Here is a 15335-nt window from a genome sequence, read left to right as displayed (position 1 = left end):
ATATGTTCAACTTTTCATTAACTATGGTCTTTGATTTACTTATATTTAGTTACAAATAATCATAATTTGATATTTAATCGGTGTCTTTCCCTTTGGCTGTACTCAACCCATGGAGCAGTGACAAATCAGTTGAAGAGCTTGAAGCGCCTGCTGCAACAACTGTGGGCGGGTCGAAGTGCACAAAATTGATTTTTTAATAAATTAAATTGTTGTTCGACCGTGAAGGAATGCTCGATTGCCTGCGACTTCAGTCTGATAGAGACAAGACTATCTTGATAAATAGCGAAAGCAGCGGATTTGACGCTGTTCCCTTTAGCACTGAACTCCTCTGAAATGATTAGGAAGTCCGTCAACGAAGTTAGAATTAGCTGACCTGAGTTACTGCAGGTTGAATCATGTGAAGGACTTCTTTGGAATTTGTCTTAAATATCTCTACAGAAACAGTTCCATTCTCGTGTGGGATTTTCAGATCACGCCCCTAGAATCTCTGACTCCAGTCACTGCCTTGGCGTGCGGCAGGCGGATAGCGCCAATAAGAGCAGTGCGGATGGTGCCAGCCATTGTTAGTAAATTCACTTCTATTACAGCTCGCACTTCGACTGCCCTGGCCAAATGCATTGCCGCGTCCAAAACTTTTTCCATTACCATGTGCACAGCCAGCTCCAGTTGCGTTTCTATTTGCCATCGCACATCCCGTGCCAGTCTTATAACCCTCATCATTATCCAGTCTATTGGCATTTCTGCTGCCTTGTCCACTTGCCTTAGCAGTTCCAATTCCATTGCTGTGCGAATTCCTGTTTCTATGCTCCGTGCCCATTTGACAGCCATTTCCATTCTCACTTCCATGATCGATGGTTTTTGTGCCCACAGCTTTGCCAAGTCGAGGTCTATAGCCGGGCTTGCGAGATCTCTGACAGCTGTTCACAGCCGTGGCGCTGGAGGGCGCTTGCTTACACGTCGATTGTGGAGTATTCGATGCTGACGACGTGCAGGGTGGGGCAATATTCATTGGCGCCCAAGTCGCAGACTTTCGCGGTGTTTGCGCTGGGCTCTTAGCAAACGAGGGTACACTGGGCGCAGCCAAAGGCAGCTGATGCAGTGCGTTATTTTCAGGTGGCAGGATTTGTAGTATAAACATTGGCTGCAGCTGACTCTGGGCTGGATTTGCCGCGTGCGCTTCCACAATTCGACAGGGCAGATCAAAGCTTCTCAAAGGCGAAGTCTGCTCACACAGCTGAGCTGGTATCAGCTGCACCTGCACTTGTTGCCTCGATAGCTCCTGCTGGAGCGGATATGCACAAGGTGCGGTCTGCTGTGCCTGTGGCGGCTGCGGCTGCGGCTGCGGCTGCTGTTGCCAAGGAAAGGAAGTATGCTCTATGGTTTGGCACAGCGAACTCAGCTGTTGTGTGCATGAGGAACGGCCTGGTTGACTGCTGCCAAAGAAAATAGGCAACTGCAGCTGGAATTGGCGCGGCTGCACTTGCAGAACTGATTGAATGTTGTGCACTGTAGTAGCCTGTGCAGACTCCCTTTGGCCAGCATTTCCAGGCTGCACGTATTGACTGTCTTCTGGCGCTGGCCTCAACTCCGTATACAGCTGTACCTCTGGCTGATATGAAGGCTGGGCGCATATTTGGCTGCCAGGCAAGGGTATAATTGTCATGGATTTGTTGCTTGTGTCAAAGTTGTAAGAAGCGGGAAGCGGCACATCGCATTCAAAGCTTTGAAAGAAGAAGAAATTGTTCAGTGTTGTAGAAGTTATGGTTGCTGCTGCAGCTGTACCTTAGGCCCTCTGGAGTCTCGGTCACAATGCATACGCCTAGCTGTGATGATACTGGCCCGAACCCGGGCGATGGTAGCAGAGTAAAGTCCATGTTGAAGCTTTGTGGCTGGAATTGCTGTTCTTGTTCATTCTGCTGTGGCAGCTGCTGCTGCTGCTGCTGCTGCTGCTGCTGCTGCTGCTGCTGCTGCTGCTGCTGCATGCCATTCGAACCCAGAACTCGACCAGAGGATGTCGCATTGATGTGATGCTCGCAGCTTTGAGTACAAAACATTTTCGCTCACCTGAACTGCGAGGCAGCTGTGACAGATCACCTCTATACAAATACCTACCCAATTTTGCTCATTGTACGTCTAGAAATGCGCTCGAGAATACAAAATACAGCCCGAGGTCAGCCTATTATGTTGTAAAACTGAAAAGCTAAAGGTCAAGTGGTCGCCAGTTTTATACAGCCCGAGCTCAAAACGAAATTCAGATGTGAGCTTTTAATAACACACAAAATATATACAAATAGAAAATTTTTTCGGATCCCAAAAAAATAAAGCCAAAAACATAAGAATGTCCATCGTCGAGGCGAAGTGTGTGTCGAAGGAGGGCGATGCCAGTCAGTACCAACAGAATATTGGCAGACGCAGCTTCTTAATCACGGTGGACGATAATGGTAAAGTCGAGGTTAGTCCCAGTGGCCAATGTGAGCAGGTGCTGGGCCCGAAGAAGATGCACACCGTCTCTCGCAAGTCGTCAAGGAGGGGCAAGCAGCGCATACGCATAGCCGTGGTCGAGGAGCAAGCCGGCAGCTCGGATGGCGAGCTGGATAACATGGGGGGGACGAACGATGTGATGAGCATCAATGCACAGTCGCTGGAGACGATGCACGATCGCTTCGTCAAAATCTACAATAAGAAGCTGCGCGGCAAGCCAAGCTTTGTGGTGCTAGAAGATGCGCTGGTGCGCAAACGGGTGGAGCAAACCATGCAGGGACCCAGCCGCCAGACGCACGCCGAGCAGCAGACCACGTCAGCCGATGTGGGCGCTCACATGGGCTCCCAAACAGACGAGTTCCTGCTCCAGTGCGCGATGCGATCCAGCGCGCTCAGCAAGGGCAGGAGCCGAGGCTGCCAGGCGACAGACGTCAGCTGCAAGCTGCCGCAGTGCGCGCATTGCGGAAGCGCTGGCCATAGAACTAACACGAATGAGCCGCTGCAGCGGCTGAGCGAGCTGTGTGCCGTGCAACTGGCCAACAAGTTGAAGCAAGCGAGTGTTGCACCACCAACTGGACGCTCACAGACGGGGACTACGCCTCACGTGACCATCAGCTTCTTGCCGGCCGCCACAGAAGATGCCTCCACACAGCCGCAATCTCTGCAAGAGCAACAGCAACAGCAACAGCAACAGCACCAATTCCTGCCAGCAACAAGTCTCTCTCATATATATGCAAATTGCCCACATATGCTGCCCGCTGGCAGCTGCAACAGTTGCTGCAAGTGCTGCCACTGTTGCCAGCAGCTGCATCAGCATCAGCATCAGCTGCAGCAGCAGCAGCAATTATACGCCTATGCACAACAACAGCATCCTGGCACAGCAGCAGCCTATGGCAGATGCTGCAGCAGTTGCTGCTTGCTGAAACCGACAATGGCGCAAACCATGCTTGGCTTCAGCCATGCCCCGTTTATACCTAGCCATTGCAGTCTCCATATGTTGCCAGCGCCCGATGCATTTGCACTGCAGCACAGAGTGCAGCCAGCAGCAGGTTGCACAGCCCCATGGCAGTGTTATGGAACGCCACCGGCCAGCATGACCACTTGCAACATGCCGCACTGCTTACACTGCCAGGTGCAGCCGCATTCTTGCACAGCTCTTTGCAACGATTGCCAGCAGCAGCAGCAGCAGCAGCAGGAGTTACATCAGCCATACGTCTGCCTTTGCGACAGAAGCTGCTCAGATGTTACGCCGTCAAGCACGGCGGAGCAACAGTCATCTAAGTGTCAATTACGTTCTAAGAAACCACGCGAGGAAGTGGAGCATTCAGCAAATAACAGGCAGAGGAAGGACTTACAGCGGGTCGTGCAGGGGGATATAGAGGTGGGAATACAAGCGGAAGATACACAGGAGAAAGCGGGAACGGAGCTGCAAGGCAACGCATCCCAGATGACAGTCAGGGATATTAACCCGTACAGCGTGAAACGCAGGAGTGTGAAGAAGTTCGGCGTGCAACAGCTCAAGGAGCGCAACAAGGCGGGCAGTAGCTGTCCGCCTGGAAAGGTGTTTATGGCACGCTTTGGACGTACCTGCTTGATACTGAAACCCACCACGACTTCAATGCCGGCACGACTCTTGACAAAACGCATCAGTCGCTACACCTTGCGCAGATCGGCCATGAACTAAAAATTAATTCATAATAAAACTGAGCTAGATCCGAATATTTATTGTTATAATGGTCTGGGCATGCGCAGCACGCCGTACTTGTTCAAAGTACGCTGATAGAAGGATTCTGTAATATTTCTTGAAAGATCTTTTGGCGGAGGCACATAATCGGAATATTGTTTATTACGCTTAACCAGAGCCGCACAGTAAGAACAACATTGTTGTTGCCGAAGCAAATGTTGCTGTGGATGCGGATCTTGCTGTGACGGGTGATGTTGTTGTGGCCGCTGAATCAAGTATTGCTGTGGCTGCTGAACCAAGTATTGCTGTGGCTGCTGATGCAAATGTTGATGTGGCTGCTGATGCAAAAGTTGCTTTGGCGGCAGAAGTAAATGTTGCTGTGGCTGCTGATGCAAATGCTGCTGTGGCTGCTGATGCAAATGCTGCTGTGGCTGCAGAAGTAAATATTGCTCTGGCTGCTGAAGCAAATATTGCTCTGGCTGCTGATGCAAATGTTGCTCTGGCTGCTGATGCAAATGTTGCTCTGGCTGCTGAAGCAAATGTTGCTGTGAGCTCTGAAGCAAATGTTGCTGTGGCTGCTGAAGCAAATGTTGCTGTGGCTGCTGATGCAAATGTTGCTGTGGCTGTAGATGCAAATGTTGCTGTGGCTGTAGAAGTAAATGTTGCTCTGGCTGCTGAAGCAAATGTTGCTGTGACTGTTGAATCAAATGTTGCTGTGGCTGCTGAAGTAAATGTTGCTCTGGCTGCTGCTCTCGCTGTTGATTAACACTGTCCAGCATTCGCCGGCGCTCATAGGCTTTATAGTTATTGCTTAACTTTAGCTCGTCAATGTTCTTAACATCTCTGCTTGTACTACGTATACTACGCTTTTTCATAAGTACAATGACATCGCTTTGCAATGCGTTACTTGGACTTCTCCTGTTGACCTTAGTGTCAGATGTCTTTCTGGGATCATGACCGCTAGCCTTCAGAAGCGTTTGCCTGCGCCTATCACATTCTTCCGGCTGCTGTGGCTGCTGATGCAAATGTTGCTGTGGCTGCTGAAGTAAATGTTGCTGTGACTGTTGAATCAAATGTTGCTGTGGCTGCTGAACCAAATGTTGCTGTGGCTGCTGAATCAAATGTTGCTGTGGCTGCTGAACCAAATGTTGCTGTGGCTGCTGAAGTAAATGTTGCTGTGACTGTTGAATCAAATGTTGCTGTGGCTGCTGATGCAAATGTTGCTGTGACTGTTGAATCAAATGTTGCTGTGGCTGCTGAACCAAATGTTGCTGTGGCTGCTGAAGTAAATGTTGCTCTGGCTGGTGCTCTCGCTGTTGATTAACACTGTCCAGCATTCGCCGGCGCTCATAGGCTTTATAGTTATTGCTTAACTTTAGCTCATCAATGTTCTTAACATCTCTGCTTGTACTACGTATCCTGCGCTTTTTCATAAGTACAATGACATCGCTTTGCAATGCGTTACTTGGACTTCTCCTGTTGACCTTAGTGTCAGATGTCTTTCTGGGATCATGACCGCTAGCCTTCAGAAGCGTTTGCCTGCGCCTATCACATTCTTCCGGCTGTTGGCACGCATAAGGATCGATCAGTGTTTTCATTTCTTGTTTTGAGCTCTGTTGCAGATTGTCGTCTTCTAGATATTCAGATCGAGTTGAACTGCAATTTTCATTTGGAGATATTTTTGTTTTACTTTGACTTTGACTTAAATTTAAAAACTCAGTCTGAGAACTGTACAAATGCTTAGTCCTGAGGAATTCTAGAAATTCCTCCTTAATTCGAGAATTACAACATATTGACTTCGGATAATTATTTTGTGATTCGCTCTGTTTTGTAATGTCCTTTGCATCTAAGGTCGTATTGGAAACCTGATTTCCTGCTGTTGAATCATGTTCCCTACTTGGCTGGCTTTCTGCGTTCACAGTTTCCCTTTTCCCAAGGTCTGATGTAAGGTCGACACTGTAAGATCGACACTCCCCTGAACAACTGCTTGATCTATCAGCCTCCGTCTGATGCTCTGAACTGTCAAAAGTTTCGGACGGCGGCTGAGTGACGGCATTTAAGATCTTTGGCAACTGAGTTTCATCCAGCTCTTGCCTATGTTTGGGGCATGGCTGAGTTTGTGAGCAGGAAGAGCAAATGAGTTCTTACTCACCAGTCATCTGGTTGGCAAACGGTGCCCATATTTTCGTCTGATTTATTGCACAGCTGGAAAGGTAAAAGTAGTACCGGAATTTTCGATTTACTGTGGGCGCAGCTGATGGCAACATTTTTCCATATCTTCTAGTATATCATCTACATTTGAATCATTTAGATGCTCATGGCCAGACATCAGGTTCACATTCGAATCCAATGGGACTTTGCTATCGGTCGCCTTGGGGGGACAACGTGTAATTGCCTCCACACTGTATTCTATCAAAGTGGGCAGGCATTCATTGTGGTCCTCTTTCAAGCGACATAGCTTCAGATTGAGCGACTTTTGCCTTGCACGGCTTTTTAATTTATCGCTGCTCAACGAATGCGAATCAATTTCATTATATTTCAGGAAGTTCGATGAGCATCGCTTTGGCGTTTGATTCAGGTATCCATTAACTGGCTTCTCCACATTTGACCTCTCTGCATGCTCGTCCATTGCCTTGACAGAAGTTCTGTGGCTTGAATTATATGCATCAGGCTCACGTGTTTTGTCCACGTCTGTAAGACGCCTCAAAATCTCCTGAGTAGCCAAGAATGTTTTTTCACAATGCGCGTTGCAGTTGCGGACCAGTTGACTGAAAAATCGCTCAGACTCTTCAGGTGGCTTCTCACCCACGGCAGTTGGCACTTGATCTACTGTGGAGACACGATGGGGATTCTCTATTCGATCGACAATGCTGTTTATTATTGGTTCTTCAATGGAGGTCAACAGCTCTTTAAGCGCCTCAGATTTTATTGAAGTTGCTTGTGAGCTTCGTGGTGACGCAGCATTCTTGTACTCAGTTTTATATTCTGAATGGGTATTGCTCGTCTGACTCGGAGCTCTGCTAGACGAAGGTAGATTATTCAATCGACTCCCAAAGGAACGCTTCCTGCTTGACGAAGGCAATGCAGCCGGATCTTCTATTATTTGATCAGACTTAATGGTCGTCTCAGATAATGTAATCGGCTGAGCTACTTCTTCCATGCGTGAAGGTAATATTGCCTTCGACTGCTGATCGTTCGATGAGGACTCGCTGCAGTTACACTTCGAAGTCAGAGCTGCAGAAGTTCTGTCCCAGCATTGAACGTTTTTATTAGTTTTGCTATATTTCGAGTTACCGCCTTGGTTTGCTTCGCGTCTCCTTGTCCTGGATTCCATTGATGCAACAGAGTTCGATGGAGTTTCTTTTAAGTTGAGCATCCTGGATTCCTGTTCATCATTCACTGTTTGCTTAGTTGGTAGAGCATGTTGACAATAGCAGCAAAATTCAGCAGCTGGCAGTTTCTTCGGCTTCAGTAATTTTTTCCTTAAGCTTTTCTTTGCCACAGTCGCCTGTGCTTGCCTAGACTTTGCCAGATTAGTTGGACTTGCAGCAGCCAGAGCAGTTGCAGCACAAGTCTCAGGAGCAGCTGCAAGAGCTGCAACAGCAGGTGGCATCATGACTGGCTGGCAGCCCATCGGATACAATGTGATGCAGAATTTGCAAGCCGACTCCACTGCCTTGACCGTGGAAGGATCAGAATATGTCTTCCTATCATTTGTTGCGTAAAACTTCGCGTTCATGTTACAAAAATTTTCAATACACTTCGAAATGGGTATGCTAATCCTCAAGGGCACATTGCCCTCGAAGCTATTTCGGAACAGAGATCAGAAATGTTAACCCAACCCAACAAATGAAATCCACTGTCGATGCTTACCACAACTCATTGATGGGCTCTGGCTTTGCTTGGGGCACAGACGTAGGAGGTTTCTTCTTCAGTTTCTTGAGCTTTGTCCTAGGCCTAAGCTTCTCCAGCTTCTCACTCTTCGCCTTGGTTTGACTTTGCTTTGCTTCATTCGACTTTTGTGGCTGTTTCAACAAATTATTGTTGTAGCGAAGCCCATAAAAGCATCTCTCATTCAAAAGGAGCTTTAGTTCCTCGAATAATTTTGAGTTCATGTCCAATGCTGCAGACTGATTCTTGGCTGTTGTTTTCAGTGGCAGTGTGGAGGGTCTCCTTTCCTGGGTAGTAGTTGCTAGCCCATGCATCTGCTTATCAAAGCGACTCTTGTTTAACGACTTTGCATCAATTTTTGAACCAAAAGGCGACGCTAACTTAGAGCCAATTTTCGGAGAGTTACTCAAACCCAAGTTGGTAGCGCCTCTCATGGATTTTCTTGGCTGTGACAAGACCTCTACGGGCTCTCTACTTTGAACTGCTGGGGGTAGCAACTCCCTGCCCTCTGACCTTTCCTTGGGCTGTGCAAGATGTATCGACTTGAACCCCTTTCTCGAAACCAACTCAACTAAATCTCCATTGGGCTCTGTTAGCGGTGATGACTGAGAGCGCATTCTCGAAGATGTTCCCACTGCTCCTTTAGTAGCTTCTATTGGCTGCGACGACTTACTGCTCGTCTCCTCTACTTTATCCGAGTATGAGCCGATTCTCGAAGTGCCACCTGCTGAACCTTTAGTGAGTTCCCCTGGCGCCGACGACTTAGAGCCCATGCGCGCAGTGGCCTCCACTAACTGTTCCTTGGGCGCTGTCAGATGTGACGACCTGGACCCCATTCTCGAAGCTGTCTTCTCCGATTCTCCATTGGAATCTTTTAGAGGCGCCAGCTGAGAGCCCTTTCTCGAAGATGATTGTTTTGTAGATTCACTGGGAACTGCTAGAGCCGACGAATTAGACTCCATTCTTGAAGCAGTCTCCACTGAGCCATTACTAAGTTCTTCTAACGTTCTCACAGCGGCCCTCATTAACTGTTTGTTGGGAGCTTTAAGAGGTGCCTCGGCTTTCGTCATGCAGTTCCTTTGAAAGTGCATCTGTCCCGCGCCTTGTGCCTGGAGGCGTCGTTATTATTATATATATTATTATTTGAGATTGCAGTTACTAACCTTATGCCGCCCTTTATAGGCGCTATCCATATGGTTCGCCATTCGATATGCACTAGAATTTTGCTGATGGATGCAACAGCAGGTGCAGCCACACAGTTTACGTGGAGAGCAACTTACTGCATTCAAATTATACATTTTTTAAATTAGGTTCTCAATAAAAAATCTGTAATTTAAACGGAATATGTCGTGAATCCTAATCCCATTAGCAAAAAGTCCACAAATCGAAAGGAAATCATACAATTTTGTACCGAAGACTGTGAGTTATTTGAAGCAATTGACAGCATTTCCAATTCAGGATATACAAAAAGAACTTTAGGATGTGAAAGTGACTGTTGCTGAGAGACCAGGACGTGATCTACTTTTATTACTACTTACTGGACTAATTTTGCAATACAAATATCATAAAATTCAATTGTTTGATCAGAGACGGAAGCATTGACCAACTCGAACATAGCCCAACTCTAGACGAAGGTCTCCAACTGAAATAAATCGAGTTCGTAACGTACCGTACTCTATACACAAGGTCGCTGTGGCACGCCTTCCTCACTGTACATGGCACGTTACCTTACCAACTCCCTTTCGAGTCCTAAGAGCCGCCCTGCCAGCAGCGTGGCATCATGAAACGCATCTTGGCATAACGCTGCTGGCAACAGGGCTGTCTGTGTTGGTTGCCCTGAAGCTGCGGCTGCGGCGGCTGCTGCTGCTGCTGCTGCAGAAATTGTTGCTGCTGTGCAAATGGCATTGGATTCTGTTGCGGCATATACAATCGTTGCTGTTGTTGCGCTAAGGCAACGGCACTGAAGTACGGCGTCTGTTGCGTGTGCTCATCGTTCATGGCAAAGAAGCCAAGGGCTAAGACTGGCGAAGCTTCGGCTTCGGCTGAGCCACTTGCAGTTTCTATTGGCGTTGTCTCGTTGATGTCTGCTGGCAGGGAGGCACTTGCTTCGGGGTCCCTCGTCTGCAGACTGCAACCGCTGCTGTTCGCACATTTGCTTTCCGGCATTCCCTTTGCGGCGCAGGCGCGGTTCAACTGCATCTGAATATGATCGATGTGAGCCTGGGCCTGTTTCATTTGCCTCTGCAGCTGCTGGGCTAGCGTTTCCGTTAGACCATTTAGGCTACCCTGCAGCGGCACTTGGTAAGGCATGGGCATGGGCATGGAAGGCGCTTGACGACAGCAATTGCCATACATTGCATTTGGCTGAATCTGCTGCTCTGGCTGTTGCATGCGCGTCGCCCGGTTGCGGCCACAATTGTTGCATGAATAATTACTTTTCGAGCTGCTGGGCGACTGGAACTGGCCCTGCCGACATCCACATCCACATCCACATCCACCCGCTGGCTGTGCTTCGTTCATGCAGGATGTTTTTCCCAGCTGGCCGGGCGACATGAAAGACGACATACAATAGGCTGATGGCGGCTTCCAGAAACTGCCTTGTCTCAGATCTAAGTCCTCAGCGTTCAGTTCGTCGCAGCCAAAGCTATGAGCACACAGGTGAGCATATATCTAGATACGAATTGCTTACACTTACCTGATATATTGCGATTCGGTCACCTCACAAGAGGCGACCAAGCCCACCTCAGTTTCGATTTCTTCGTGCACATTCACGTGTGCCGTCGGATATGAGCTCCGGAACTCTCGACGATCCTGTTTTAAGGTGTTATTCAAATCATTAGTCTTTAGCGCTTCATAGTGAGCTGCCTCTTCGATTGCAGTTTGCGACTGGGATTCGATCTCGTCAACAGCAGCGGCTTCAGCTTCAGAATCGTCCTCGGCCTCTTCTGGCTCCGTCGGCCTATTGACAGCTCTGTTCCGCTGCTCTTCTACAGTCGCCTCCTGTTTGCTGGTAATCGATTTCGAGGAGTACTTCTTTTGGACAATCGGAGCTGTCTTCACAGGCCTTCTTCTCCCTGTATGGGCGTTCAACATAATCACTGGCAACGCACTTGAGTGCAACATATCCTTGGAGCCACTGCTTGCCAACGTCGTAGTCAGCTTTTTCTCCTGCTTGTTGCCCCCCATAGAAGCACTCAGTCTAGGACTCTGGTTTAGGCGTGAAGCCTCGAAGCTATGAATTGGTAATTGCATATCCACCACATAAGACGCTTGAGGGCGGTTCGTTGGCTTCGTTTGCTTCGCTTGGGGTCTAGCCGTGGACGCTAAAAACACATTTTTCTTGGAGTTAAGTAGGCGACGCCGCTGAGGTGAATTACTAGCCAGCCTCGGCGCAGTGGATTGCGAGGCTGCAAATCGGTTGGACTGACCGCCAATGCTTCTCAATGGATAATGGCTAACGTTGTATGATGTTGGATTGACAAAGCAGCTCTTCTGTGCGCAATGCTCCGCTGTGTTGCACCACATTGGGCTGCCACTTCTTGCTCGGCTTGTGCTTGCATTTTTGCGCATTTTGTTGACCGCATGCAACCGAATTCAACAACACTTCCGACCCAATTTATTTGTTACCATGTTTACACAATTTGAATAAACAACTCTGATGTGTCGAAAACGTATTTTGAACTGTCAACAACTGAAGCAGACACATTTATGCAGAATACTGCCACAGAAAAGAGCTGTGAAGAAGATGTCTACAACTGGGAGCAGTCTTAGATTAACTGCAGATGTATTTAAAACATAAAATATTTATACATTTATTAAATCACAAATGAGATATTCCAGTGCTGTGGGAAAATATATTTTCTGATTCAAGAAACATAAATATATCAAATTAATTATTTTTGAAATTATGGACAAGCATTTACCAGCTGTAGCCAGCCTTAAATTTAATACATCTATGAATTTCATGGGCTAAGCACTGTGATTAAAATACTTAATTAAAGAGGCCTTTGAAGCTCATAAATCATTTGTATAATTGTGGAACTACACTTGCCCTAAACATCAAATATTATTATTTTATTTTGTCTAAGAGAAAATTATGAGTAAATGTTTTTTACGATGAACTTTTAGGAGGACTAAGTGCTTTTAAAATGTGTGCCTGTAATACGAAGAAGTGAGTCCTTTATCTAATGCCTTCTATTTTTATACATCTAACTTTCCTTTCAAAGTTATTTTTGTAAATGTTATAATTATGGCGATTGTTGGTAAGTCGAAATATAGTGCAAATTGTGCTCATGAGATTCTTCAATTTTCTTGTTTTAGCTGTGGGTGTAAAGATCCGCGATGTCATGAGACTAAATTCTCGAAAATTGTTGTGCCGAGCTTTCTGTGCGATCGTGTGAAATCGAGGTCAAAACCAAACATGCCAAAAACAAACAAAACAAAGATTAAGACAAAGGACATAGGCGTTGGTACTTACGAGGAGCCTGAAGTTGCGTGTGAAGCCGTTTGTAATTGTTGCCAACCATGTGTCCTGCCTTCCTATGATTCCATGTGGCAAACCCCTTGTGTTTTAATGAATCCAATGAATCCTGCTGTAAACCAAACTTCATTGCAGAGACTTCGTCCGGCTGGCTTGCCCAGTAAGAGGTGCACACCTTTTGATCCCTGTACAGGCATGGAATTAAGGTGTCAACCACCCTGTACTCCATTTGGTCGTTGTTCTGTAAACCTTGTCAAGAATATCCAAATCCAAGATACACCCAGCACTATTTTCTGGCAAGAAGAGCCAACTGAGTCAAATGAACTCTTGCCGCCAACCAGCAAACCGATATGCCCGAGCAATAACTGCATAGATAAAGCCAATAAGGGAGTCAGGCGGAGCAACAGTTGCTGCCGCGATAAATGCGTGAACAAAGCCATCTGTCAAACAGGCAAGAGATCCTTATCAGCAGCCCCCAAGGCAACCGAGAGGTACACTTTCCCAGCCAAACAGAAACTGCCGCCCCTTAGAACGTAAGTAATGCCAGTGCGTTGACTTGAAGTGCTAATGCCTCCTTTCATAGACACAATGACTACGAAGAAAATACTCACTCGCCGTACTTGTGCAGAAATAATATGACTGGACAACATGGCAGTAATGAGCTTAAACTTGTCAATTGCTGTAATGCGAGCCCTGATTTCTTGAATCGGTGAGTTATACGTCAACTCATATCTATACAACAACATTTTCAACACACACGCACACGCACACACACTCGGAACAACGCACAGCCGCACAACACAACACAACACAACACACAAGTTCAACACAACACAACACACAAGTTCAACCCAACAGCCATAAACTCATGCTTCCGCACACAAAGCCAAATAGCCCCTCTACGAGGTAATAATGCTCAGGTAGACATACTATTTGGCAGCATTTGTGAATCGCTGCGAGTGCCACAACCACCGGAGAGCTGCTATATTTTGCTGCCGATTACGATGGCCACGTCGAGCAAGAAAAAAACCAGGCAAAGCGGCAAAAGTAATAATGAGTGGAACAACAACGAAGAAGAGGGCAGCTCTGACAAAAGCAATTCTAAGCCCGAAGATGAATTCCAAGAAGAATGCCCACCGAGAACACGCACCTGCGGCTGCAATACGGAAGCCGTTAGAAAGTAAGTTACAAGTCGAAAGCACTTGCATCCCACGCTAAACATCGCATTCCGTTGACAGCTGCCAAGCCAAGGATGGCTCATCTGAGGCAGACAATGTTGGAGGTGAGTGCAAAAATGCCTGTGGCTCTTGTTGCACTGCTGGCTGCTGCTATTGGCCCCGACGCACGTGCTACTATAATCCATTTACGGGTCGCTATTGTTGGTACAATCATTACTGCTGTTCCAGTGGCTGTAATAGTTGCGCTGGAGCTAATCAAAATTCCTGCGCCTTACCAGCCGCAGCCAAACCGCCGCAATCAAAAAAAGAAAGCTCGAAGCGGGAGACATTGAAATCCCCGAGGAGCTCAGCTGTTGCGAGAGCTTCAACGAGAGCTTCAACGAGCCAGCCACGTTCGTCGAAAAAAGACGATCGCAATATAGGCGGTGGTGAGATGCCATTTCCATCGAATAGTAACGAGGAGGTCCAGCATTGGATGGGATACAGCCAGCACATGGACACAGGATTTAACCATGATCTCATGTCAGTAGCGTCGTCGAGGCCACCAACTTCAAGCAAATCCTATGCGACCTATTCAAAGTCGTTCAGATCACTAGATGCACAGCAGCAAGATCAGCCCCAAGAGCAAATGCAAGAGCAGCAGCAGCAAAAGCGAGGATATTTTAAAGGTTTCAGATCGCGGATGCCGTCGATGATGATGATGACGACATCACCAAAGACGACGGACATTGACTGAGCGCCACTTTAGAGCTTTTAAAGATGAGCACACTCAAATTTGAAAGTGCAATAGGCTAAAATATATATACACCAGATTCCGTCAAATCTGTTATCTGAGCTATAAACCCGTCGGTAGTTTCGATATCTTAGATCATGTAAAATCTACCGGTAGAGCAATAACTCGCGTTTACAAAATTTGTATAGTGTGAAAATTAAATTATGTATAAGAAACAGAAAACCAAAATCCAAGCTGTTATTAATTGAAAATCTACATCAGATTGCATATCGAATAATTACATTTCAATTTGGTTTTTATTAGTTTTAATTTGCATTTATTTTATACACTTTCGTATGTGTTTGTTTGTATATCATATACATAGATCTTATTTAATTTGTGGGCTTTGTAGAAAAACTTAGGTTTGTTTAAAGTATTTTTTACATAAAATTAATTGTTCTGTATTGTTTTTTTTTAGAGAGAACCTAACTAAAAACTATGAACATAGCACATTATTAATTGTTTGTGTAGTGCAGCCATAAATACGCGTATTTTATAAAGGAATATTCAGATGAAAATTGTTATGAGAAAATATATATATTTATGCTATATAGAAGACATAAGAACTATGCGAACAAACCTATTAAAAGTTGCCTGCACCTATGAAGCTTAAGAACATAGATTAAACTGAGTTTGGCTTGCATTTTGCCCATAAACATTGATTGATTATCCGTTTGTTGTGTATGTGTGTTTGTGTGTATACATATACATATACATATACATATATATATAAATCGAAACGTATTTCTATATGTAATGTGTGTGTTATATATTATTGATAAACTTAAAGACTAAATGGGCGTCGAGCGCAGGCGCATTTATAACCTTTAACAAAAATGATATATATGT

The 15335-nt window shown here is 46.3% G+C and overlaps 5 protein-coding genes across 7 annotated transcripts; 2 read left to right on the top strand and 3 right to left on the bottom strand.

Moving 5' to 3' along the window:
• Positions 1–16: 16 nt before the first annotated feature.
• LOC111599412 (myb-like protein AA) lies at positions 17–2158 on the bottom strand. Its single transcript, XM_023315060.2, has 2 exons — positions 1783–2158; positions 17–1721 (listed from the first exon to the last, which is right to left on the bottom strand). Exons 1-2 carry the CDS (start codon positions 2052–2054, stop codon positions 479–481), a joined length of 1515 nt encoding a protein of 504 aa, XP_023170828.2. The 5' UTR covers positions 2055–2158; the 3' UTR covers positions 17–478.
• Positions 2159–2263: 105 nt separating this feature from the next.
• Positions 2264–4200, top strand: LOC111599415. The gene is made up of 2 exons (XM_023315064.2): positions 2264–3271; positions 3338–4200. The coding sequence occupies exons 1-2, from the start codon at positions 2339–2341 to the stop codon at positions 4163–4165; spliced, it is 1761 nt and encodes a 586-aa protein (XP_023170832.2). The 5' UTR covers positions 2264–2338; the 3' UTR covers positions 4166–4200.
• Positions 4201–6140: 1940 nt separating this feature from the next.
• LOC111600800 lies at positions 6141–9479 on the bottom strand. The gene is made up of 5 exons (XM_030225386.1): positions 9220–9479; positions 8039–9165; positions 6409–7971; positions 6318–6370; positions 6141–6259 (listed from the first exon to the last, which is right to left on the bottom strand). Exons 1-5 carry the CDS (start codon positions 9352–9354, stop codon positions 6222–6224), a joined length of 2916 nt encoding a protein of 971 aa, XP_030081246.1. The 5' UTR covers positions 9355–9479; the 3' UTR covers positions 6141–6221.
• A 66-nt stretch (positions 9480–9545) lies between these two features.
• LOC111597296 lies at positions 9546–11757 on the bottom strand. Its single transcript, XM_023311914.2, has 2 exons — positions 10752–11757; positions 9546–10700 (listed from the first exon to the last, which is right to left on the bottom strand). Exons 1-2 carry the CDS (start codon positions 11624–11626, stop codon positions 9806–9808), a joined length of 1770 nt encoding a protein of 589 aa, XP_023167682.2. The 5' UTR covers positions 11627–11757; the 3' UTR covers positions 9546–9805.
• A 332-nt stretch (positions 11758–12089) lies between these two features.
• On the top strand, positions 12090–14675 carry LOC111597294. 3 transcript variants are annotated; one of them, XM_023311911.2, is made up of 6 exons: positions 12101–12227; positions 12283–12318; positions 12377–13069; positions 13120–13245; positions 13477–13716; positions 13775–14675. In XM_023311911.2, exons 1-6 carry the CDS (start codon positions 12205–12207, stop codon positions 14448–14450), a joined length of 1794 nt encoding a protein of 597 aa, XP_023167679.2. In that variant the 5' UTR covers positions 12101–12204; the 3' UTR covers positions 14451–14675. The 3 variants fall into 3 exon arrangements, with proteins under 3 accessions (XP_023167681.2, XP_023167679.2, XP_023167680.2); XM_023311913.2 differs by lacking the exon at positions 13775–14675 and having other exon boundaries at positions 12090–12227; positions 13461–13560; XM_023311912.2 differs by lacking the exon at positions 12283–12318 and having other exon boundaries at positions 12105–12227.
• The last annotated feature ends 660 nt before the right edge of the window (positions 14676–15335 follow it).

This window comes from Drosophila hydei, unplaced genomic scaffold (genome assembly GCF_003285905.1).
Source record: "Drosophila hydei strain 15085-1641.00,03,60 unplaced genomic scaffold, DhydRS2 tig00000001-arrow-pilon, whole genome shotgun sequence".
NCBI lineage: Eukaryota > Metazoa > Arthropoda > Insecta > Diptera > Drosophilidae > Drosophila > Drosophila hydei.
Note: the sequence above shows the minus strand (reverse complement) of the source record. Positions and strands in the feature narration are given on the sequence as shown.